This window comes from Dromiciops gliroides, chromosome 1 (genome assembly GCF_019393635.1).
Source record: "Dromiciops gliroides isolate mDroGli1 chromosome 1, mDroGli1.pri, whole genome shotgun sequence".
Taxonomy (NCBI): domain Eukaryota; kingdom Metazoa; phylum Chordata; class Mammalia; order Microbiotheria; family Microbiotheriidae; genus Dromiciops; species Dromiciops gliroides.
In genome coordinates, this window is record NC_057861.1 from 188,901,795 (window position 1) to 188,927,246 (window position 25,452).

A 25,452-nucleotide genomic window follows, 5' to 3' on the forward strand; every position below is an offset into this window, starting at 1 on the left:
CAGGTATAGTTAATGCAGGGGGTGGAGCTGCAATCAAAAGCCTTGGGTTCCATCTCTAAAGAATCACTGGGTATTCTTTTGCAAAGTTTGCATGACTTAAGTGGGATATGGTTTTATATTAGATTCTTGAAAGTGCTATATAATATAAATAAAATATAAAAACAAATAATGCCATGGATATAATTCTGGTTTCTTGAAATAAAGATAATTTTCTGTGAAAGGTGCAAAAATTCAATTTTGTAGTATTAAGAATTATGCTAAAGAAAATAATCACAGAGTTCAGTTTGGGGAACCTATATCTCAGCATAAAATTATGGACTAATACTGTGGCTGAATATCCTGTAAAACTTGTTTCACAGTTTACCTGTTGATCATAGCTTACATTTTTGTAACTTTTATGATGATTTCACATAAATATCATTTGATCTGTGAACACAGTATTTATTATCTAATTAAGCACATTAATAAAATTATTTTGATGAAAAATGGGAATCTTTACATAAATATCTGCCATATTCAAAGAAAGAGCATTTATTTTCTGTGAAGCAGTTACAGAGTTTGGGGGGAATAATGGTAGTATGAGAAGCCTGTCTTGATGGGCAGGCAGGCTTAGTGTGTTTCCTTTTAGTAACACAAGTGGCCTCATTTTGTCTAGCTTAATGCTTAGCATCTCCAGGAGTTACCACTTAATGAAGAATACTTAAATCATCAACTATAGAAATTGCCACAGTTGAGCAGTTGACTGTCACCTGATTACCAAATTTCCTTGGTATTAATAACAAAAGTTCCAATACAAATCAATAACATGTAAGACAGCACACAGAATAGTAGTTTCTCTGTTCAGTAATGCTTTATTTGAGATGCAGTTTAAGGAAGTTTAAAAATGTAATTATCTTGAACTGCCAGCTCTAGTTAGTTACATCTGTAGTGTTTAGCATGTTAGTTTTTGTTTCTGTTGTTCTTGCATGGAGACATAATATGGAGTCTCTTGCTGACAACTATTATTCCAGGAAAGAGGTCACACCCCCCCCCCTTTTCCCCACCACCCCCAAAGGTCAGGAGTCACTTAAGATTACACATAAATGTGCCTACAGAGTTATTCTCTTTTATTTGCCTTTTATTTGTTTCCTCTTCACTTTTACCAGCCCCACCCTCAGACTGGTTTCTACCTGGGACCTCTTCTCACCCTGAACTTTGGTAGGAGAAATATTCCTCATTTATAATGGCTTACTCCTGAAGTGTTGAAGACACCCAAAATACCTCTGCGATAATCTCACCAGGGTCACAGTTTCTCCATGGGTAGTACAGAACAACTGGTACTATGATTGTGCATATCACCTCTTCCAAGTTATTTTCTTTTTTTCCCACACCCCCCCCCCCAAATTGCCATGGACTGATCCTTAGCAAAGTCTGTGTTGGTCATTTTTTAGTTTTACTCAGTTACTGTCAGACATGACTTTTAAAGTGAGTGTAAAGACTTCTCAGTACTGGCTGTTAAATATAGTCTGTGACATATGATAGTACAATTTGCTGGGAGGGAGCCTGGAACACCAGATCCCCTCGTGATCCCGTTTTCAATCTTCACCGTAGGCTAGCTCCCGTATATTCTGCCATATATGGCTGAGCATGGTGCTGGTTGGATTAAGACTCTCCACTACTATTGAGACAACCCTGTCTACTAAGCCATATGCCTGTTTAAGGTACTTCTAAGACAAAGAGAATGAAAGGATGATAGTTTGGGGTCTTGGCCTTATCTCATCCTTGACTGCCTCTGCAGAATTTGTAGAATATCTAGAGAGGCCTCATTAGCTTCAGCTTTAATATTTGCTTTTCACTGTATATGACCTTGGGGATAACTTCATTCTTAGGAAAAGAATTCTGTTGAATTCGTGAGTCGCCCTGGATGGGTAGGTATGAATAGATAATCATCTACTTTGTTGGAGTGAATGCCCATATTAATTAGATCACAGACCTCTTGAAACACTGGAAAATAATTCAGACTAAAAGAATTCAGAAATGTCAGTAAATGGGGAAATCTGCGCTCCATTTTTCAGACAGCTGAACCAGACATTGATTTTTTTTCTTGTTACCTATTCACCAAGCTACATACATACCAGTAAGTATCACTACCACATGCCACTTAAGATTTCAAAGACACTGACAAAAAAAAAATGGTCTTGGGATTTTGAATTTCTGTGACTCCCTTCTGCACCACCCTCCCACAGTTTCTCATTATATCTCCTACTCTTTCTCTTTATACCCACTCCTTCCTTGTCAATTAAGCTTCCCTAAAGGAAGAAGCAGATTTTCAAGGCTTGCCAAATAGGTAAGGTCTAGACTATCCCAGGAACAGGGAAGGGCTACATGGATAAGTGGGAAGAGGAAATAGATTTGGCAACAGGTCATCAGCTCATAGTTTAGGCCTGGAAGAGACCTTAGAAGCCACCTTGCCCACCTCCCTCATTTTATAGAAGAGGAAACAGGCCTAGAGAGAGTAATTTTCTCAAGGTCATAGTGTTAGTGGTAGATCTGGCTTTTGAACCAGAGTTCTCTAACACCAAATTCAGAAGAGAAGGAAGACACATCAGGTGCAAAGGGGAACAAAGAATCAGATTTGGAAAAGGGGGATGTGTGCAAGAGCAGTTTCTGATATTTCATAGTATGGCCGAGTCATGTAATTAAAGGTTTCACAGTTCCCAGTTGCCTGTCACTTCCTTTCTTCTCCCTGCCTTCCCAGGAGCGCCACCTAAATGAGATTCCTCAGTGGCACCTCTTGTGGTACCACTTCGTCCATGTGTCAGAGGCCTCTCCATGAGAAAGGGAAGGATGGGCAGGGAAACGAGGTCTCTAGTCAACTCCCAGATTGTAGATGTGAAGTGTCCCACCCAGTCTGGCTCCCATGGAACTCCTCCCAGCAGCGATGACAACTTGATTCTGTGAGGACACAAGTTAGGGCAGTCAGAATGGCTGTGGCCGGGATCTCAGCCACAATTCCAAATGCTCATCACTACATAAGGCCTGAAAGACTCAATCTGAGATGCTGCCAAGGAAGCAGCTGATTCCTTTCCAGGTCCATAATGAAGAAAGGAAAAGAAAAAATAGAGGGTAATGGCATTAATAGCAAGGGTGCGGGGCGGCTAGGTGGCGCAGTGGATAGAGCACCAGCCCTGGAGTCAGGAGGACCTAAGTTCAAATCCGGCCTCAGGCACTTAACACTTACTAGCTGTGTGACCCTGGGCAAGTCACTTAACCCCAATTGCCTCACTAAAAAAAATTTTTTTAAAAAATTAAAAAAAAATAGCAAGGGTGCTTTCCAGCATATGTTCCTCCACAACCCAGGATCCTCAGAGCCCAAAACAGTGCTGGTTTCAAGAAGGGGTAGATTTAACAAGTGTCCTGTGAGCAAAGACTATAAAGTAATACTGCTGGGTTTTAGGATTTTTTTTTTTAAGGATATCCTTTGGAATGCCTCCAGAACTTGTAATCCATTCCTTTGAGTATCTTTCATGGTAGTAAATTGTTATCTTTTGGGGCGATAGATATGATTTTCTGAAACAACTAAAAATATACAAGCGAAATGGGGTCACAGAGATTCAGATACAACTGAAATCACTCAACAAAAACAACCAAAATAATTGTTTTCCCATCTCTTTTAAGTGGGAAGAGAAGAATCTTAATTTCTTCTAGGAAAACTCAGGTCAAACACCATTGGCTTTTCAGTGAGGTGTGCTTTCAGCTCAAGGTAGTATAAAAAAATACAGTGAACCCACTGTGAAGTCAGAGGATTGGTCCTTCCATCTATGATCCTATGTTTCTAGCCAAACTAAATAGCCTGGAGTGCAAACCTGCTAGTCTTCATTGCAATTAGGCTATTTTCTAGAATTGAAGTTGTTTGGGAGATGTCCTCACCTCTGTACAGAGGCAGACATCAGTTTGGATATTTAAATACTTTAGTGTTCTGCAAAGAGCTTCTCATTTAACTCTGACCTTAACATCCAAATGTCCCCAATTAATTTTAAATTCCCATTCCCATAAGTTCCTTTGTCTGAATTACCCTTTGCCTATCTGCTCCCCACTCTTCATTCAAATCCTTCTGATCCTTCAAGGGTCAAGCTCAAGGCCCATCTCCTTCAAATACTTTCCCCAACTGCTCCAGCTCCTTCACTGGATGTCCCAGGTCTATTCTTTCAGCACCCAGTCCTACCTAGTTCCTAAACTTTTATAGTTGTTGCTATTCAGACATTTCACTCATGTCCTACTCTTTCGTGATCCCATTTGGGGTTTTCTTGGCAAAGACACTGGAATGGTTTACCATTTCCTTCTCTAGCTTATTTTTACGGATGAAGAAACTGAAGCAAGGGTTAAGTGACTTGCCCAGGGTCACACAGCTAGTAAGTATTTGAGGCCAGATTTGGATTCATGAAGCTGTCTTTCTGATTCCAAGCCCAATGCTCTATAGTTATATTAATTATAGTTAGTTATATTAGTTAAAAGAATACTAGAGTTAGAAGGGATCATAAAGATTATCTAGTCCCAAGCCCTCATTTTATAGATAGGGAAACTGAGGCACAGAGAGGCAAGGGATTTTGCCCAAGGTAAGAGAGTTACTAAGTTTCAGAGCTCAGACTGAAACCTAAGTCTTTGGACTCAAAGTCCAGTGTCTTTTCCACTTCATTGTACTTTGTTCTGATATTGTTAAGCTACTAAATTCCTATAAGAGAGTGTGCCCTACACACACACACACACACACACACACACACACACACACACAAACACACCCCCTTTAATATATCCTTTAGCACAGAATCATAGAACTTCAAAGTTGAAAGGGACTTCTAGGGCAGTCCTGTGTACATAGTAGGGCCTCTACTTTAAAAAATGAAAGTTATAGTACTGGTAGTGGCAGTGGTTGTGGTGGTAGTAGTAACAGTAGTAATAGTAGTATTAGTAGAAGGAGTAGCTGACATTTATATAATGCTTTAAGGTTTACAAAGCACTTTACAAATCTTATCTCATTTTACCCTCACAACTCATTTTACCCATTTTTACCCATTTTACCTGGGAGGTAGGTATTAGTTATTATTATCCCTGTTTTACAGATTAGGAAACTGAGGCAGGCAAATGAAGTGGCTCGCCCAACTCATACAGTTAGGAAGTGTCTAAGGCCAAATTTGAAATCAGGTTATCATGACTCCACATCTGACCTTCATGCCCACTCTGCCACCTCGCTGCTTATGTAGGGGGAAAAGCTCTGGTCTCGAAGTAGAGACCTGTGGTCAGATGTCTAAAATTTACCAGCTGTGTGACTCTTCTCAAATAATGAAAATATTAGAGAATTCATTTATAAATACCAATCACATGATAAATGTGTTCCTGGAAATATCTATAATGGTCAGAGTTTTATAAATTAAACCAAATTTTAAATACATGAGAGTAACTGGCTATTTTAGGAGCTCCTAAGTAAGAATTTTTGTAAACTACAGAATCCTTTTGTCGAGTGAATCATTTTAATTTAATCTTTTGTGTGAATCTGTGGTGTATTAGAAAGAACTCTCTTAGCTCTGCTACTTCCTATCAATGTGACCTTGGACAAGTCATTTGGCTTCCTAGTTTCCTCATCTGTAAAATGAGGAGTTTGAACCAAATCACCTCGACAGTTCCTCCCATCTCTAAATCCCATGGTTCAGATTTTTACGTATCAAGTTCACAGGATAAAGAAGCAACCGAAATATAAGCCAGCCAGTAGAGGGCAACCTCACCTCACCTCGTTGATTTTGGAACCCAGCCAAACATGGGATTCCATTGGCCCTGGATGACTTTGTTAATGCATCTCTTGTATCAAAAATGTAAGAATATAAAGGTAAGCATTCCTAGGCAGAAAAATTTGGGTCCAAGAATGGCCCCTGATTTGTCTAAGCCCTGCAGCCCTAAAACAGGGCTGCAGACACATTCTTCAGTTTATTCCAACAGGTGTAATGTAGAAAAAAAGAATGCTGAGTCTGGAATAAGAGGATGGGAGTTCAAATTTTGCCACTGACACCACCTGGATCACCTTAGGCAAATCATTTTACCTCCCTAGGCCTCAGTTGCCCCCTTTGTGTAATGAAGCATGTTGAACTATATGGCCTGTAATGTCCCTTTCAGTTCTTGATCTATAAGCCTATAAATTGCCCAAAATAAGCCCCGTCAAGATATACAGAGGTATGCACATAATAAATATTTGCCTGCATGGATGACTAATGTCATGGGCTTATATTGGAATGTAATATCATTGCATGTAGAGATTGTTTAATTCTTTGTATCACGAGAACCTAGCATAGTGCCTGGTACACAGTAGGTGCTTAAATATTTGTTGACTGATTGGTTGGTAGGCTGAAAGATGCTCTTCCCAAATATTAAGAATTATTATTAAAGAAAAAATAAAACAGATACAAATACATATACATGTATTTGTGTGTACATATTTTCCATCTATCCATTTATATATTTATGTATTTGTTGTCCCTACCTTTGTCTTTGACTTCACCGTGACCACACAGCTCCCAAATCTTGAACTTTCCTATAAAACATAGTTTGTCTGTTAATGATCTTTCTAAAATTTTGTCATGTTACACCAAATTCAAGCAGAAAAAAAGTGAATCATCATTTCTCACTCAAAAATGTTTTAAGAGGTACTCACTTCAAGAGAAATCAATACATACTGGGCCTGAAAGAAAAGAAAGGGATGGGGGAGAGAGAGACAATATTACTACAGTCATTATGATACACAGAGATAGATTCAAAAGAATACATTTTGTGTGATGGCCAGACTACAAAGGCCCACAAAAGGGGTGGGGGGGTAAAGGAACTCGTCCTAAAGAAGGGACCATACTGGATTCAAGGGAAGATTGATGGATTCAAAGTTCAAATCCTGCCCCTACTGCTTACTACCTGTGTGACAGGCAGATCACTTCATCTTTCTGAGCCTCACTATTCTTATCTGTAAAATGAGGGAATTGGACTATAAGGTCTCTAGAAGCTCTAAATCTGTGATGCTAAAACTAGGAAATAAAAGATCTTTATGAATTTGACCATGGGATATTGTCAGACTTGTGACTGAAACACTTCATGATACCCTCATGTGCATGTTTGTTAAATGCTTCTTGGGGCAGTAAAGTACCCAAGGGAGGTGATAAAACACCAGGAAGGCATTCATTTAGTTCTTCATGAAGGGTCATAACATCAAGACTTGACTATGTTAACAAGGACTCAGTAGCTAGCTGCCCTTTACCCAGGCCTTTGCAGGCTGGCCCTTCAATGACTTACCTTTTCTTCAGGACATGGAGAAAACCAGGATTTGCATTTGCTTGCAGCATCACCAAGTGGAGCCTTCTTGCCATTGTAGATGTAAACACGACCATCCTCTCCACCAAGCATCCCACCTGTTAAGTCCCCTGTCCTCAGAGGGGCTGATATGATGATCTCATCTATAAGCATTAAGCACAATGGTAAGGAGCCTCAATGAATTGAAAGACATTTATTAAAGCACCTACTATGTGCCAGGTACCATGCTAAGTGCTGAGGATACAGAGGCAAAAGACAGTCTCTGCCCTCAAGGAGCTCACAATCTAGTGGAGGAAACAACATACAAACAAATACATACAAAGAAAGCTATGCGTTGGATAAATAGGAAATAATTAACAGAGAGAAGGTAGTAGAATTAAGAGAGGTTGGGGAAGACTTTCTGCAGAAGGGGAGATTTTAGATGGGACTTAAAGAAAGCCAGGGAGGTCAGTGGAGGACAGATGAGAGACAGCCAGAAAAGGTGCCCAGAGTTGATGGGTGGACTATTTTGTTCTTGGAGTGTCTCTAAATCGAAGAATGGTTGTCAGGGAGTAAAGTATAAAAAAAGTGGAGGTTGGGTTATAAAGGGTTTTGAATGCCAAACAGAGCATTTTGTATTTGATGCTGGAGACAATAGGGAGCCAGTGAATTTTTTTAAGGGGTGGGGGGAGGGCAGTGACATGATCATATCTGCACTTTAGAAAAATCACTTTAGTGGCTGAATGGAGAATGACTTGGGGTAGGGAGAGACTTGAGGGAGGCAGACCCCCAGCAAACTACTGTAATACAGGTATGAGGTGATGAGGGCCTGCACTAGAGTGGTGGCAGCATCAGAGGAGAGATGGAGGCATATTGCAAAGGTGACAGGCCCTGGCAACAGATTGGAACAGGGGTTGGGAGGGCGGGGTGGGTAAGATATAGTGAGAAATCCAGGATGACTCCTCTGTTGTGAGTCTGAGGGCCTGGGAGGATGGTGCTGCCCTCTATAGTAATAGGGAGGGTGGGGAGGGCAGGGAAGGGTTTAGGGGGAAAGATAATCATGTTCTCTTTTGGATCCTCACAGTAATCATAATTTCCTTATCCCAGCACACTCTGAAACCATCTCCTCCGATCTTAACCTGACTGAGCATTTCATTATTCATCATCAGTTAATAGGGTGGAGATTCTGGACACAGCCACAGGGAGGACAGCTCACCCTTGTTACACATCTTTGGGCCTAAATTAGGCTCAGAATTCTCATCAAAAGGTCCTTAGAATTACTGAGCTGCCAATTAACACCCTGGGTGACCTTGGACAAATCATATCGTCTCTGGGCCTGAATTTCCTCCTTTACAAAATGATAGGGTTGGACCAGATGACAATTCTAATTAAGCTGTCTGAGCTCGGGTGGTACAACTTGGGGGCCTCTATTGGGGGACTGCTCCTTTGAGTAAAGGAATCTGACTCCTTGGCTGAAGTTCATGTTACCTTCTTACCGAATCCATCATTGTCCAGGTCGCTTAAGTGTGCCATCCCTCCAAAACGGGAGAAACGTCGATCCCCACTGAAGGTGCCAAGCAGAGAGGGCCCTGTCTCATTGGTCAAGTCATATATCCAAGTGCTGCCTCCCTGGTGCAGGGTCATGGACAAGAATGCCATTTTAGACATGTCATCTGAAACAATACAAAACAATGAAAATGGAACAATTTAGGAAGTATCAGAGGGTTAGACTGAAGATGTCACATATTAGGAAACTAACCTAAGCAGAGAATTTTAAATTTGGCAGGGATCTTAATTGACCATCTAATCTAATCTCCCACCCAATGCAAAAACCCTTTCTACAATATCCCTTACAGATGCTTCTCAAATACCTCAAGTGACAAGGAACTCACTATTTTATAAGGCAACCAATTGGGGGCAGCTAGGTGGCACGGTGGATAAAGCACTGGCCCTGGATTCAGGAGGACCTAAGTTCAAATCCAGCCTCAGACACTTGACACTTACTAGTTGTGTGGCCCTGGGCAAGTCACTTAACCCTCATTGCCCCACACACACACACACAAAATTTTTTTAAAAATTAGACAACCAATCTACTGTGAGAAAGTTCTAGTTTTTAGAAAATTCTAAATTGGCTTTTGCTACATGATGCAAATATTTGATTAACAGAATAATGCTCCAACTTATTTGACAGCTCAACTTCCTGCTGCCTCAATGATCCCAAATGACACAGATCCAAGAATTGAACAAACAAGACTTTTTTAGTGACAAGGGGAAAAAATAGTTCTCATTTAGATATAGATAAATTCAAATTTATTTTGCTTGAACATTTTTGTGCTACCATTAAGATTAGTACTATTGCGGGGTAGCTACGTGGCACAGTGGATAAAGCACCAGTTTTGGATTCAGGAGGACCTGAGTTCAAATCAAGCCTCAGACACTTGACACTAGCTGTGTGACCCTGGACAAGTCACTTAACCCTCATTGCCGCCCCCCCAAAAAAGATTAGTACTATTGCAATACCCTAGGATATTGCAAAACTAGGGTTGGGCATGCTGGTTTCCTGGTTTCTTAAAGACTGGAATTGCCTTCAAGCACTTAATTCAAAACTACTGACTTAGTACTTGTGCAGAATTAATGTAACTTACTCGCCAAGCTTGATTATATGATTTCTTAGGCAGCCTTCAATTCTGCCTCTGCTTCTAGTAGACTGCCAATTAGAAACTTCCTGGGGTTTGCTTAAAAACAAGCCCCACAAAAGCAGCAAGAAATGATTACTGACAAAGAAGGAAGAACAAAAAATGCTAACAAGAAAAGCACAGCAACCTGGGGCCACTTAGCATAGGAGCAAATAGCCTCAGACAAGAATACAGAAAGGATCACTGTTTTACAGTTTAATACAGTAATGGATGTTGAAAAAGATAATATTTGGTGTACTCTATTTACTAAAGCAGAGAAGTATGTTAATAGATTAACCATGGGGGGTAGCTAGGTGACGCAGTGGATAAAGCACAGGCCCTGGATTCAGGAGGACCTAAGTTCAAATCTGGCCTCAGACACTTGACACTTACTAGCTGTGTGACCCTGGGCAAGTCACTTAACCACTATTGTGCCCCCACGCCCCCCGAAAAAAATAGATTAACCTTGAAAGGTGACTAAAATTGTTTTTTAAAAGTGTCAGTGCCTTAAGAGAAAGAGTTCAGTTATCTGAAAAATTCATTCATTCGGAGTACCTTGTTTTCCCATGTCACCAAATAAATATGGCTTTACTAGACACAAGGGCTGCTAGGTGATACAGTGGATAGATTGCTGGGCCTGGAGTCAGGAAGATTCATCTTTTTGAATTCAAATCTGGCCTCAGATACTTACTAGTTCTGTGACCTTGGGCAAGTCATCTAACCCTATTTGACTCAGTTTTCTCATCCGAAAAACGAGCTGGAAAAGGAAATGGCAAACCACTCTAGTATCTTTGCCAAGAAAATCCCAAACAGGGTCAGGAGGAGTCAGATACAACTACAGTTACTCTACACACCAGGGGACAGTACTTAGAGTCAGAGTTTAGCATTCATACAGGGTGGGCCAAAAGTCACGATGTTTTAATAACTTTTTGAAAATTATTTTTTTCTTTATTTTTCACCATTTATGAGATTTGACTCTTCACACATAAGTTCATTTCCCATATATACTGTATATGATGCTTTGATATTGTAAATAAAAAATAAAAAATAGGAGTTATTAAATATTGAAACCCTGGGGCAGCTAGGTGGCACAGTGGATAGAGCACCGGCCCTGGAGTCAGGAGTACCTGAGTTCAAATCCGGCCTTAGACACTTAACACTTACTAGCTGTGTGACCCTGGGCAAGTCACTTAACCCCAATTGCCTCACCAAACAAACAAACAAACAAAAAAAATATTGAAACCCTTCATGACTTTTGGCCCACTCATATAAGTGTGATTTTAATAATTTTAGAATAATCCCATACAAATAGAACTTTTTTGCCATCAAAGTAGTAAATCACATAATTTTATAACTCCAACATCCTCACAAGGTAGTTAGCTACATTTTTGAAGCATCCTCTTTACCAACAAAAGTTTCATTTACATTGGTTCTAAAATCAGAGATAAAAGGTGGAGGGAATAGCAACATTGAGATCTCAGGATTTCATGTCAGAAGGGACCTTAGAGGTCATTTAGTTCAACCTTCTCATTTTACAGATGAAGAACACGAGGCCCAGGGAAATTAAATGATTTGCTCCAAGTTTACACAGGTAGAAAATAACAGAGCCAGGATTTAAACACAGTCACTTTTATGGTAAATCCAGTGTTCTTTCCAGTGCATATATGCATCCCTCCTCTGACCCTTTACCAATTTAAAGCCTGGGAGAGTAATTTTCATAATATAATAGGACTGGGGGGCAGCTAGGTGGCACAGTGGATAAAGCACCGGCCCTGGATTCAGGAGTACCTGAGTTCAAATCTGGCCTCAGACCCTTTGACACTTACTAGCTGTGTGACTCTGGGCAAGTCACTTAACCCCCATTGCCCCGCAAAAAAAAAAAAAAATAAATATATATATATATATATATATATATATATATATATATATATATATATATATATATATATATATAATAGGACTGGATTCAGGATCGGGTAACATGGACTGTGATCCCTGTTCTGACATTTATTAGCAAATATGACCATGGATTCTGAGACTATCTTCTCATCTGTAAAATGGGAAAGTACTCACACCTCACAGCACTGCCATGAGGAAAATACTTTATAAACCTGACAGCACTGTAGAGAAGTGTACTGTTGTTATTGTTATAGCACCCAAGGAAGTTGTGAACAGTTCAAATTTCAAAAAACAAAATGAACTCAAATCTACTTTAATTTTTAAAATAAACAGAATGAAACTATGCTATATAAATTTATTAAATTGAATAGTATTTAAGAGTGTGTGTTTGGGGTAAGAGGTGGTCACAAAATAAAGCAATAATAAGGTGTTGAAAAATTTTTTTTAAAGATTAGGAATTAACTGCTTTTGATTCTGAAAAGGAGAGAACTCCAGCAGAGTCAATATGTAGTAATGTAAGTACCAGGACCCATATTCATTAACGTTTTTTTAGTGGTATAATTCTATGTTCTCATTATAATGATCAGAAAAAAGCCACTTATTAGACCCATTGGCTCTTATGGATTAATCTTCCTCCTAAAAAGGGAACAAAATAATTTGCCTGAGAAGCAAGCACCAATGCTGAGGATCTACTAACAAGATCTTTCATTCTGAGAGATGAGCCTGTCCCTGGTGAAGGCTGAGTTTTTAAAAATCTTAGTTCTGTTGGTCCAAAGGGCCATCTGACTAATAGGATGTGATGCCTGACATACCACGAGTAGGGGCACCAACCAGCAGCACTTGTCTTGGGGTTCCATTGACTTCCACAACACCGCTTGATAGTGAGGTGCCCAGTTTTCCCATAGCCTGAAAAAATGCAATATTGTCAATATTGAATGGCTCTGCATTGACAGAGTGTGCTGTAGCAGTTCTCATTGGAGGGAATCTCCTACCTCATCTCCAGAAATCGTAAAGTAACTTAGGGTACTTGGTGGGTAATAGCCATAGACCTTTCCAATGCTCTGTTTCTCGTCACGGATGTAGAACAAGTTACCTAGGCTGAAATAAATCATAACATTCTCAGCAACCCAGCCATCTCCAGCCAGAAGCATCATTGGGGTAACAGATTCACCAGGGCATTTAGTTAAGATTATTTCTGAACTAAACATGAAAGGAAGAGAAGAATCACACACACACACACACACACCCTCAGGCCTCATAATCCTAACTGGCCTGGGGACTGTAGGGATACACAGTCATATAAGTGTAAGCAGCACAGTTGAGATGTAGACTTGGGTCCTATTACCATTTCTACTGTACCAAATCATCTCTTCTGCTTACAGATAGAAAACGCCTTGAACTAAACCCCCTAAAATGGTTTCTATCTTTAACAATTTATAAGATATAGATTCTACAAGATCCCAGAATCCCCGCTCCTTTTTTTTTTTAAATTAGGCAATTGGGGTTAAGTGACTTGCCCAGGGTCACACAGCTAGTAAGTGTTAAGTGTCTGAGGCCGGATTTGTACTCAGGTACTCCTGACTCCAGGGCCGGTGCTCTATCCACTACACCACCTAGCTGCCCCCACCCCCACCCCCCCCACTCCTTTTTAAAAGTGTTGAGTTTCCTTACAGAAATTCTACCTCTGGAGGGCTTCTAAGAAGCAAGAGTAAACTTTATCACTGAACACTGGATCTCAAGATTTCAAGATCAGAGCTTACCTACTCATATTCTTCCATGTTGGACTCCCAACCAATAACAGGGTTCTGTTCTTTAGGCTGAGACTATGAATCGAATATCCAAACCAAGCATAGTCAACTTCCCCCTTCACCATCCAATCAGCCTCCTCAACATTGAGCCGATCTAGAAGACAAGAGCAATCACCTTCACTAAGAGGCTGTGATGGCATGTAAATTTGGAGGCTCTGAAGTCTAGCAGGTCTCAGAGGGTCCCTCTGTCAAAGAAGCACATTTATGGCAAAACCCTTTTTCACTCTTTTTTTTTGTGTGTGTGAGGCAATTGGGGTTAAGTTACTTGCTCAGAGTCACACAGCTAGTAAGTGTTAAGTGTCTGAGGCCGAATTTGAACTCAGGTCCTCCTGAATCCAGGGCCAGTGCTTTATCCACTGCACCACCTAGCTGCCCCTCCTTTTTCACTCTTCAAGTCAACCTTGGGTCCACAATGGCCCTCGTCATTTATATAAGGAATAAAATTTGTGGTCATGTTGCCAGGACCGAAGAATGGTTTGTAAAAAAAAATAATAATAATTGCTTTTCTAGACTTTTCCATAGTATTTCATTTCATAGCCTAGTGAAGTCTTTGTCAGAAAGCTACTGCTGAATTCTCTTTTCATTTAAGTGCACAGGAAGTGCAGTTTTCAGTTTTATCAGGAAGCTAACATCACTTTGACCTTTTAGGTACTTGGTCTCCTTTATATTCTCTGAGTTTATCTGTATCACCAGTTTAAGACAATGAGATGATTTCATTACTTGGGAGGAGTAAAAAGGCATGCATAAGAATATGCAATCTACACACAGCAGACTGGCAGTCAGTCCCTCCAGCAAGCATCACCTTTGACATTTTGGATGGGGTCGGAATAGAATGCAGCCACAATTCCTCTCTGCTTCCCTCCACTGGGTGCATAGGGTGACCCAACCACCAGGTCAGGAACACCATCCCCATTAATATCTGCTGCCAAGAGTGTCCAGCCAAGGTTACAATACGTGTCCTGAAAAGAAAACAGCTTTTAACTCATAAATGGAGATTTTTAGGGTGTACAGAGAGTTCTTTGCAATAGGAGGAGCCCCACAAGTCTGGTCACCATAGCCAAACATACTTTAATAGTTCAAGGATCTGGAATTCCATCAAGGTCACTCATTACCCTCCACTGGACACAGATTTCAACCCCTCTACACCATAACAAATGATCTCAGTGAATTGTTATGGACAAACAATTCATCACCCTGCACCCAACTTGGTGCTGAAGCTCTCCAAATTTAACTAGGCTGATCTTTGAAAAGCAGACATATGTTCTACCAACTGGCCCATATCTGGAGCCTTTCTAGCTTAATAGGCTGGATCCACTGGAGCTCTTGCTTCACTGGTATAGCCTAATGAGAGAAATGATTATTAATAACTAATGATTTGGAGAGATTCAGAGTTCCCACTTCTCTCTATTTTCATTTCATGACCTAGTCTGAAGGTTAACTAAGCTTCTCTTCTATCAACCAAACCCAAACTTATAAGGAATCTCTAATTTAAGGTGAATTTCATTCAATCAGGCTTGGGTGGAGACAGATCCTTTTGTCTGGGTTGCCCAAAACTGGGGGTGGTCTGGGTATAAAAATAGTCTCTCAGTTCAAGGGTAACATGAGGTCATACTTAGCCCCTCATTGGAGTAAGCTCACTTCTCATTGTAAAGTCCATCCCTCATTAAACTGTTAACCAACTAGAGATGATTTCTGTTTGATGGACTACCTCTTGTCCCAAGGCAATATAAACCTGAAAAAGTAGCCATTCAGGCTCTTTGAGAGAATGAGAAGATAAGGAGCCTTTTTTGTCAATCATCTCCTGGCAGTGATTTATAAAATTGATTATAATTTACTCAAAATCTTTGTCTCTTAAATTATTTTAATCGCCACACTAAAATAATCCAGGATCATCTCCATAACCCAAAGAGACATTGGTGGAAGACAAGGTACAGATGGCAAACATACATTAGGAGTAGGTGGACATACCTGGCAAGAAATGGTGACATTTGGTTGAGAAGATACTTTTCCTTTTCTGGCACCAAAAAAGATATACACTGCCCCCTAGATAATGACCAAAAAAAAAAAAAAAAGGATCAGAAGCAGTATCATGTAGACTTCAGAAATAACAATAGCTAGCATTTATATAGCACCATAAAGTTTGCAGAATGCTTTATATATGTTATTTCATTTGATATTAACTTTTGGTAAATGTATCTTGTACATACCCAATTGTTTACGTGTTATCTCGCCAATGGAATGTGAGGTCCTTGAAGGCTAAGACTATTTTTAATCTTTCTTTGTATTCATAGGCTTAACACACTACCTAACACATAGTAGGTGCTTAATGAATGCTGGTGGATTGATTAAATGATATAAAAGAAAAAGATTTGTGTATTTAATAATTTGTTGTATCTTTCATAAAGTCAGGACCCCTGGAGTGTGCTGTATGATAATTACTAATGACTTTGAGGAAGATCTAATTCTCACAACAGCCTAGTTTCTTCTTTCACAAACTTAGAGTGCTCTGATCATTTCCCCAAATCAGTTCCTTTATGATAAAAGTGAAGTTAACAGGGAGAAGGCTGCCTAACCAACTCCTGCCAATCCTCAGGCTTGGCTTAGCTCTTAGCACCACCATGATACCCTTCCTGATGATTCCAGCCTCTGTAATCTCTCTTCCATTGGAACTCATAAGATAGTGTTTGCACCATTCATCTGACACCTCTCATAACTGCCTTGGGAGTGAATTGCATCTGTCTTGTTTGCTCCAATTGTCTTAGTTTCCCAACAAAACTACAACTGCCTGGAGAGCTGGGACCATTTTTATCCCTGATGGGATTTAATATTGTAGGATAAAATGAATGGCCATCATATTGTTATTTTTGTTTGTTCTTCATTCTTTTTTTTTGTTTTTTTTTGTTTTTGTTTTTTGTTGTTGTTCGGTTTTTTTGTTGTTGTTTTTTGTCCTTCATTCTTGAAGATGATCATGACATCAGGGTGTTGCCAAGACTTGGCACTGAATTGGATATAAGTGAGAGAGGGCTGTATAATGTCATCAACTTCAGTCTCTCCTCCAGGGCCATCTGGGTCCAGGTATATATCAGGATGACCAGAGATGGCCCTGGATGTTTAAGGCAATTGGTATTAAGTGATTTACCCAGGGTCGCACAGTTAGTAAGTGTCTGAGGTGAGATTTGAACTCAGGCCCTCTTGACTCCAGGGCCAGCACTCTATCCATTGTGCTACTTAGCTGCCCCTATTACTATATGAAGATCATAAACATCATAATATAACTGACCAGGGGCAGCTAGGTGGCGCAGTGGATAAAACATCGGCCCTGGATTCAGGAAGACCTGAGTTCAAATCTGGCCTCAGACACTTGACACTAGCTGTGTGACCCTGGGCAAGTCACTTAACCCCAATTGCCTCACCAAAAAAATATATAATAATAATAATAATAATAATATAACTGACCATCCCAGGGCTTTTAATTCTCTTCCTTCCCCTCAGAAATAAGGAAGAGGATGGAGAAAAGATGGAAAACAAGCCTTATGGTTTCAAGTAACCTTACATTATAAGTGAGTTTCTCAGCTCCCACCGAGGGGGCTCCCACTGCCAGGTCAGGGAGCCCATCCTGGTTGTAGTCCAGCACTGCCACAGAAGAACCAAAGCGACCTGAGGGCTGAAGGATTAAATTTTATTTCCCATTTGCTAAGTCATAATCTTTCAAAGAAAAAACAAAAAAGGAAGTCTTCATGCTTTATGCTGGTTTCCCAAGCAACGTTTTTGGCCTGTCTCCTACTATGATGAAGGGCCAGGATCCCTGGAAACAGGGAAGAAGTAAATAAAGGCCCTCCTTGTGCTTCTTAGGTTTACAGAACATAATGTGACTTGCAGTTTCAGGAAGAGTCATATGCTGTTCTAGGGTCACAACCAGACATCAGGTAGTTTATGAATAGTTTTATTTATTTTTTGTTTGTTTTGGGAGCTTTCTTGGGGAGGTGGGGGGCATTCCTAAAGCCTTATTCCCCAATTAAAGTAACTCATTAATCCTCACTATTAGGATCACAGATTTAGAGCTATCTAGTCTATCCCTTTCATCTCACTGATGAGAAAACCAAGGTACAGGGAAATGAAAGGACTCGCCCAAGGTCACACAGGTAAAACAAGTGGGCAAGGTGGAATTTGAACCCAGATCCTCAGACTCCAGAACCAACATTCACTCATTTGCTTTCAGCCTAAAGTCATAGATTCAGAGACTATTAAAGCTGGAAAGGACCTCGAAGATCAATGTAGACAAAGAATTTATTTTTAAGCTTAATTTTCATTTAACTTTTTAAACTTATGAAATAAAATAAGCATTTCTATAACACAGTTGTCCAACAGAGAAAACTCAATAAATGTCATTAACTAACAGGTTGCCTTAAGTGACCTTGTATAAGTCAATTAACACTGCATTTATCTGCAAATTAATTACCACTATCCTTTCTTATTGTAGCTATAAGGGTCAGAACCCTAACCAGCAAGTCTGGGGCCCTTGAGCAAGTCCCAAGAGATGTGTCCAGAACACACAGGAAACAAGTTGCCCTTTTAAACCAACTTTTTTTTTTTTTGGTGGGGCAATGGGGGTTAAGTGACTTGCCCAAGGTCACACAGCTAGTAAGTGTCAAGTGTCTGAGGCCGGATTTGAACTCAGGTACTCCTGAATCCAGGGCCGGTCCTTTATCCACTGCACCACCTAGTCACCCCCTAAACCAACTTTTAAAGACCAGTTCAGTTAAGTTGGGGGGACCCCAGGACAGTTGGAAGTCATTGCTAGGGATAATGCTGTCAGAGTAGAAAATAATGTAGAACCAAGAGCAACAGTTCTCAAACTTCTTGGTCTTAAGAGCCCTTTACAATTTCAAAAATTAAGAACCCCTCCCGAAAGAGATTTTATGTAGATTATGTCCATCAGTATTTACTGTACTAGAAATCAAAACATCTTGGTATTATTATAAAAGTAGTTTTTTACTTTCTGCAGACTACTTAAAAGGGTCTTGGAGACCCTAGGTGGTCCTGGACCATACTTTGAGAATCATTGACCTAGAGTAGGGCCATGTACAAGAAAGAGCAAGAGCCTATTTTAAGTCATTATTCTTGCTCACTAGGTGTTAAGTCCCTTGTTTCTACCTCTGTGATGAATAAGAATGTTATCTGCACCTTCTAAACTTCATTACCCTAGATGTGTGGAGGTGGGCTTCTGGCATAGTTAGTCTCCATCTTAGTTCTTCAGAGAAGACATTTTTTGAAAACTTTTTATTTGCTTTTGCCATATTACCTCTTAAAACACAGGGTGATTTTTTTTCATTAAATATACATCATGCCCTATTTAAGCAATTAAGACATTTAAAGAATCCTGAGAAGTTTGCCAAAACTAGGATCATAGGCTAACAGGATTACAGGCTTTAGGCAATGATTTCTTATCCAGTAAAGCACAGGCAGCATGTTTTAAAAGGAAAAAAAAATATGGAACCACACCTGAAAGCCCTCTAGAATTAGATGTGCTTCTTTATCCAAATCCAAGTCTACAGGAGGCAAACCCAGATCATTGCCGTAGATGAGATACACTCGTCCCACCTGTATATGGCCTGATCGGCTATAACCTGGTGCTCCTACCACCAGATCCTCGTGGCCATCCTGGTTAAGGTCTGCTGAAACCATTGACCTGTGCATCAAAAGAGATGGTCAATTACACCACAGGAAATATCTGATTTTGGCAAAACATGTTTCCTTGTTTCTTTCCTCTTGCAGACTTCTTCCAAGCCTCCTAACCTAATAAAGTCTAGTGCTTAAGGGGCTGGCCTAGGAGTCTGGAAGACCTATCTTCATGTACTGCCTTTGCTACATATTAGCTGTGTGACACCATGAGGAAGTTACAACCTTTCAGTGCCCCCAGAAAAATCTCAAAGACTAGAAATTTTAGATAATTTGTCTAGATAATGCAGCATCAGGGAAGCGAGTGTCCATGCCAAGAGCTTCTTACACCAATGGGATCCCAGGTCCGTACTTGTGGAGGGATGGGGGAAGAGGGGAGTCGAAGGGTAAGGAGAGTAATTGCTTAAAGCAATGAGTACCATCATGGTGCTTAGTTTGAAGAGTGAAAATATTTATCTACCTAAATTCTGTTCATTCAAAAACAGGGATTCTTAACCTTTTTTGTGTCATGGGTGGACCCCTCTGGAAGTCTGGCAAAGCCTACAGACCCTTTCACTGAATAATATTTTTAAATGCATAAAATTAAATACATAGCATTACAAAGGCAACCAAGTACAGTGAAATACAATATAACACACACACACACACATACACACATATATATACATATATACAAATATATATCTCACATTTTAAAAGGTCACAGATCTCTCTCCCTACATAGACACATATAGTCAATAAATATTTATTTTATAAATAAATAAACATAAATAAAAATAAATAAATAGTCTACTATGTGTCAGACACAACACACTGGACCTCCAGGGAACTGATGATGGATCAAAATACAAAAGAACTACAAATAAGCAACCTCTTCACAAAGAAACAGCCTCTAAGTTCTCAGTGATAGCCCTTTGTTCACTATAGAATAGTACCTGAATTACAAGCCCAGGGTTGATAAAGATCATGCAAAGATCTACCTCATTTGGTTAAAAAACCAAAGAACAGTGCTCAAGACAACCAAAAGCATCTAAGGATGTATGCTGACCTCCTCAGGCACCTCAGTCCTAATACAAAGAAAGCATTCATCAGACTGAGGCCTACATCTTTCTGTGGATGCCAACACAATCAGGAGTGATCTTCCATTGAACAGGAAAGCTTGTTTTACACAGGTCAGTGAACAGTGAAGAAAAACCCTGATTCTTGTCTTAACTGCATTATAACTGAATGCATTAATGGCCTAAAGCCAAAGGGCTTTGGTGGCTCATTATCAATCCTCTACAAACAGCACCATGCTTCAAGGAAAGAAAAAGATCCCAAAAACATCTTAATGGGGCAGAATGATAGAAATAATAATAATACCAGTGTAACGACTGGAATGACGCCACCTGCTGGAGACTTACTGTAGAAGAGCTCCGCCCATGAGGTAAAGGTCTTTGAGGGCAAGACCAAGTGTCTTTTCTTTGGCGTCAGGAAGTGACATTTGCTTGTGAGAGGAAGAAGGGGGAGCCTGGAGCTCTGACTGGGTCTCTTTCCTGTGGACTCTGGTGGAGAGCGGAGCTAGAAATGCACTCTCCTTTTAATAGATAGATGAATGTAGGCCTTTCTCTCTCTCTTTACCAAATTCTTATTCTCCTTAATAAATGCTTAAAAGCCTAACTCTTGCTAAAGCTTATAATTTATTGGCAACCACTCATTAGATATTTTAGACAGACTAGCTGGAATTTTAGCCCTTTAACACCAGTTATAGAGCACTTTTAAAATTTGCAAAGAATCTTACAAAGAACCTGTGAGACAGATGCTATTATTATCTCTCATTTTATAAAAGATGAGGAAACTGAGACTGACAAGTTAAATGACTTGTCCACTGTCACATAAGTAGGAAGTAGCTAAGGGCAGGGAGTGAACTAAGAATGAATGGTCTTTAGTTTAAGTTCTGTACTTAAGTTTTAAAAAAAAGAGTTGGACACAACTGAAAGACTGAACAACAACAAAATTGATAAAGTGGCAGCTTCTGTGTTTTTGTTGTTGTTGCTGTTGCTGTTGCTGTTGTTGTTTTGCAGGGCAATGAGGGTTAAGTGACTTGCTCAGGGTCACTCAGCTAGTAAGTGTCAAGTGTCTGAGGCCGGATTTGAACTGAGGTCCTCTTGAATCTAGGGCCAGTGCTTTATCCACTGGGCCACCTAGCTGTTCCCCAGCTTCTGTTTTAAGATTCTTTTTTGGTACAACAGTTTTATGAGAAACTCTTTGGAAAGTATTGCCCAGTCTTCCATCAATTTTTGCTGAAGGGGTAAAGGAGTATGGATGCATGTATCAGTTGCAGTTGTGGTGTGCTGGTTCTTCTGAATGGTTTTGTTTTTAATATTTGCTACAAGGGAAAGCTCACTGGGTACAGGAGGGGAAAGAGGTATATTAAAAATGAATGACATAAAAGGAAAATACCTCGATAAAACATTAAAAAATAAAAAGAAGGTAATGCACACACTTTCACATTATTCATCTTGAAGAAAATATAAATGTTACAGTTTATAGAACCTCACTCAAGGGCAGTAATTAGTGAATTATCTGAAAGGCCTTAGTATAAAGCAGGGAATCTCACCATAAAGGATGTCCCATGGATACTGAAAGCAGCATTATAAACAGGCTCTGGTTAATAAAGAATTCAAAACTTGAGCCCCAAATTTAAATTGTAAAGTAATCTTTAGGAGGAACCATTCATTTTGAGTAAAGCTATACCTTGATTTGAACAAATGTTAAAATTGAGATTCACTTTAAGAAGAAAGGGGAGGGGCAGCTAGGTGGCAAAGTGGATAAAGTGCCAGCCCTAAATTCAGGAGGACCTGAGTTCAAATCCAGCCTCAGACACCTGACACTACTAGCTGTGTGACCCTGGGAAAGTCACTTAACCCTCATTGCCCCCCCCAAAAAAAAAGAAGAAAAAGGGAGAAAGTAAGGGGGTAATTATGTGCAAATGCTTTACTAAAGGATTCTTCATTTTTAAAAAAGTTTCAATAGCTAGAGAGTACACTTAAGCTCCTCTGACTCATACCTGATTTCTGGGGAACACTGCCACTATGAAATGAGGGGTGACTTGGCCATATGGAGCCAAGAATTGATTAAATAAACATATTTAATCCAGAATGAACTGGACCAGAAAATATATTTTGAAAACAGATGAAATCTTTTTTTTTAATTATCAGAACCAAATCAAGAGCTAATGCTACTGAAATAATTATAGACAAAATAAGCCCAACCTACCATCCAAGCTTCACATAGGGAATTGACAGAAAGTAAGATGCTATGGGACTGGAGACATAATTATGTTGGTGGGGATGTTCACTTGCAAATACTTTCCTTATCTTCTTTGTGAAAGTCAGGTACAGAAAGGAGACTGAATCCTAAAAGAAAAAAAAATCATTAAAGATTAACCATTAGTACAAACACATGTGTAAATCCCTACAATCAAAGCAGCTCACATTTCTAGAGTCCTTTAGGGTTGACCAAGTATTTTCCTCCACACATCCATGTGAGGTAGGTCAGAGAAGGATATCAATTAATCAATAGGGAACCACTGAAGATAATTGAGGGGGAGGAGGAAGTAACTAAGTCTTAGTGAAGGGAAAAAATTTGATAAAGGTCACATAATAAGTAAATATCAGAACTAGGATTCAAACCCAAGACTCCCAACTCGAAGTCCAGTGCTCTTTTCAGTACACTATATATAAATCCACATATATAAATGCATATCTGCCAAAATCACTGACATTTTTGAAGGAAAGACATTTTACACATACTATATACTTTCATGAGCATGATCAAATATATTCATTGATAGACAAATACAAGTTGAGCTGCTACATGCAGGTATGCAGAAGAGATGGTCATAGAAATGTATAGCAAATAGAAAAAAATAGAAGAGGCCTGAATTGAGCCAAATCATGTTCCCCAAGCCAAAACGAATGACTAATTTTTTAAACTCCTAATACAATTGACCCCCCAGTTTTTTTTTACAGAACATGAAACAATCAAAAATGATTTTGTTGTTTTCTTTCAAAACAAAACTAAGAAAAAGCTTAGGTGAACATGTTCAAACAAATCCTGAACACACACACACATATATAAATCTCTCTCTATATATATGTATATGTAGAGAGAGAATATATACACACACACACACACACACACATATATATATATATATATATATATATATAGAGAGAGAGAGAGAGAGAGAGAGAGAGAGAGAGAGAGAGAGAGAGAGAGAGAGAAAGAGAAAGAACCCAGAGTTTCCCTGGAATGGATTCTATGGGATCATTCACCTTTGCAACATACATACATATACATATACATATACATATGCATATACACATACACATACACATACATATACATATACATATACACATATTTTTAACTATTGAACTGGTACTATTTTAAAATATCAACACAAGATAATAAATTCACAAACTATGAATGATGTACATTCAGTGGTGTCAGACATGTCTGACCTCTGACTGAATTATATTTGCTCCATCTTTATGATTCCAGCAATAAAGAGATAAGCCCTTGTCTCTCTGCTGAGCTAGTCATGAATCTCCACCTGCCACTTTGGTAGCTCTAACTGAATGTCCCATAGGCATCTGAAATTCAACATGTTGAAAAAAAAAAAGAAATCATTATCTTTAGCCCCAAATCCTCCACCTTTACAAACTTCCCTATTACTGTTAAGGGTACCACCATTCTCCCAGTCACCCAGGTCTGAAAATTCAGTGTCATCTTTGATCTCTTAATCAACACATCTATCCAATCCACTGCCAAATCTTGTGTTGTTTTTTTTTACCTTCATAACATCTCTCGTATGTATCCCCATTTTTTACTCATACAGTCACAACCATATTTCAAGCCCTCATCACCTGTGGCCTGGACCATTGCAATAACCTTTCAACTGGTCTCCCTACCTCAAATCTCTTTCCACCCCAATCCATCCCCCATTTAGCTGTCAAGGTGATTTTTTCTAAAATATAGATTTGGCTACATCACTCAGCCTGATCAATGAGCTCAAATGGCTTCCCGTTATCTCTAAGATCAAATATAAACTCCTCTATTTGTCATTTGAAGTTCTTCATAACTTGGCTCCATACTACTGAGATAAATATTATCTGAGTTCATTGATTAGATACCGCTGTCAGTCACCAAATCAAAGATGCAGAGATAATGAAATACAGTTTTATTTTGCTCAGAGTGCAGGATCAAGTGATTGTATACAAAAGTCAATAAGTCCAGATAATCAGTTTCAGCCCCTTATATAGATTGTGAATACATGAGCAGAAAAGAAAAATGGAATTTCACAGAAATCAGGAGGGGAAGATAAGGAAGATCTAGAAATAAGTAACAGAGGAGGAAGAAAAGGATATTTGTCACTTGGTCCAAACTAGAGCTGTGGCTTACCTCCCAACCTTGATTTTTTTTTTAAGTGAGACAATTTGGGGTTAAGTGACTTGCCCAGGGTCACACAGCTAGTAAGTGTTAAGTGTCTGAGGCCGGATTTGAACTCAGGTACTCCTGACTCCAGGGCCAGTGCTCTATCCACTGTGCCACCTAGCTGCCCCCCAACCTTGATTTTGAAGGTGGTATGACCATCTAGCGTCCAGGAATGATGTGTGGAAGCTCAAAAGAGACTGGAGCAGTGTCCTCCTTCCTATAACAATCTTTCTTTTACCATAGCAAGTGGAAATAGGAAGCTTGAGCTAGAAATTCTCTTGTCATACTACCATTCCCATATTATACCTTAATCCCCTCTCTACAAGGCAGTTACATTGGCCTAGTTGTTGTTTCTCAAACATGATACTCCATATCCCATCCCTATGCCTTTGCATACCCTCATTACCCCATCCCTGAAATGCTTTGACCCTTCTCCTCTGCCTCTTAATTTCCATGGCTTTCTTCAATTCTCAGCTCAAATCTCACCTAGTACAAGAGTCCTTTCTACTTTCAGATTACCTTATAACTTGAATGTACTTAGTAATTTACAAGTTGTCTTCCCCCATTAGACTGTATACTCCTTGAGGGCAGGATCTGTTTTTTCATTG

General features: G+C 39.6%; 1 protein-coding gene across 2 annotated transcripts in view; it reads right to left on the reverse strand.

Annotated features, from left to right (window-relative positions):
• Window positions 1–828: 828 nt before the first annotated feature.
• Window positions 829–25,452, reverse strand: part of GPLD1 (glycosylphosphatidylinositol specific phospholipase D1) — a 67,409-nt gene continuing 42,785 nt past the window's right edge. For both annotated transcript variants that reach the window (XM_043978446.1, XM_043978447.1), the window contains 13 exons: window positions 22,622–22,761; window positions 19,187–19,373; window positions 17,238–17,348; window positions 15,653–15,727; window positions 14,487–14,643; window positions 13,637–13,778; window positions 12,869–12,974; window positions 12,689–12,782; window positions 8,799–8,975; window positions 7,306–7,466; window positions 6,680–6,706; window positions 6,509–6,559; window positions 829–2,934 (listed from right to left, as the gene is read on the reverse strand). In XM_043978446.1, coding sequence (XP_043834381.1) covers window positions 2,848–2,934; window positions 6,509–6,559; window positions 6,680–6,706; window positions 7,306–7,466; window positions 8,799–8,975; window positions 12,689–12,782; window positions 12,869–12,974; window positions 13,637–13,778; window positions 14,487–14,643; window positions 15,653–15,727; window positions 17,238–17,348; window positions 19,187–19,373; window positions 22,622–22,761 — 1,515 coding nt within the window. In that variant the 3' untranslated portion in view covers window positions 829–2,847. The remainder of the gene's footprint in view (window positions 2,935–6,508; window positions 6,560–6,679; window positions 6,707–7,305; window positions 7,467–8,798; window positions 8,976–12,688; window positions 12,783–12,868; window positions 12,975–13,636; window positions 13,779–14,486; window positions 14,644–15,652; window positions 15,728–17,237; window positions 17,349–19,186; window positions 19,374–22,621; window positions 22,762–25,452) is intronic.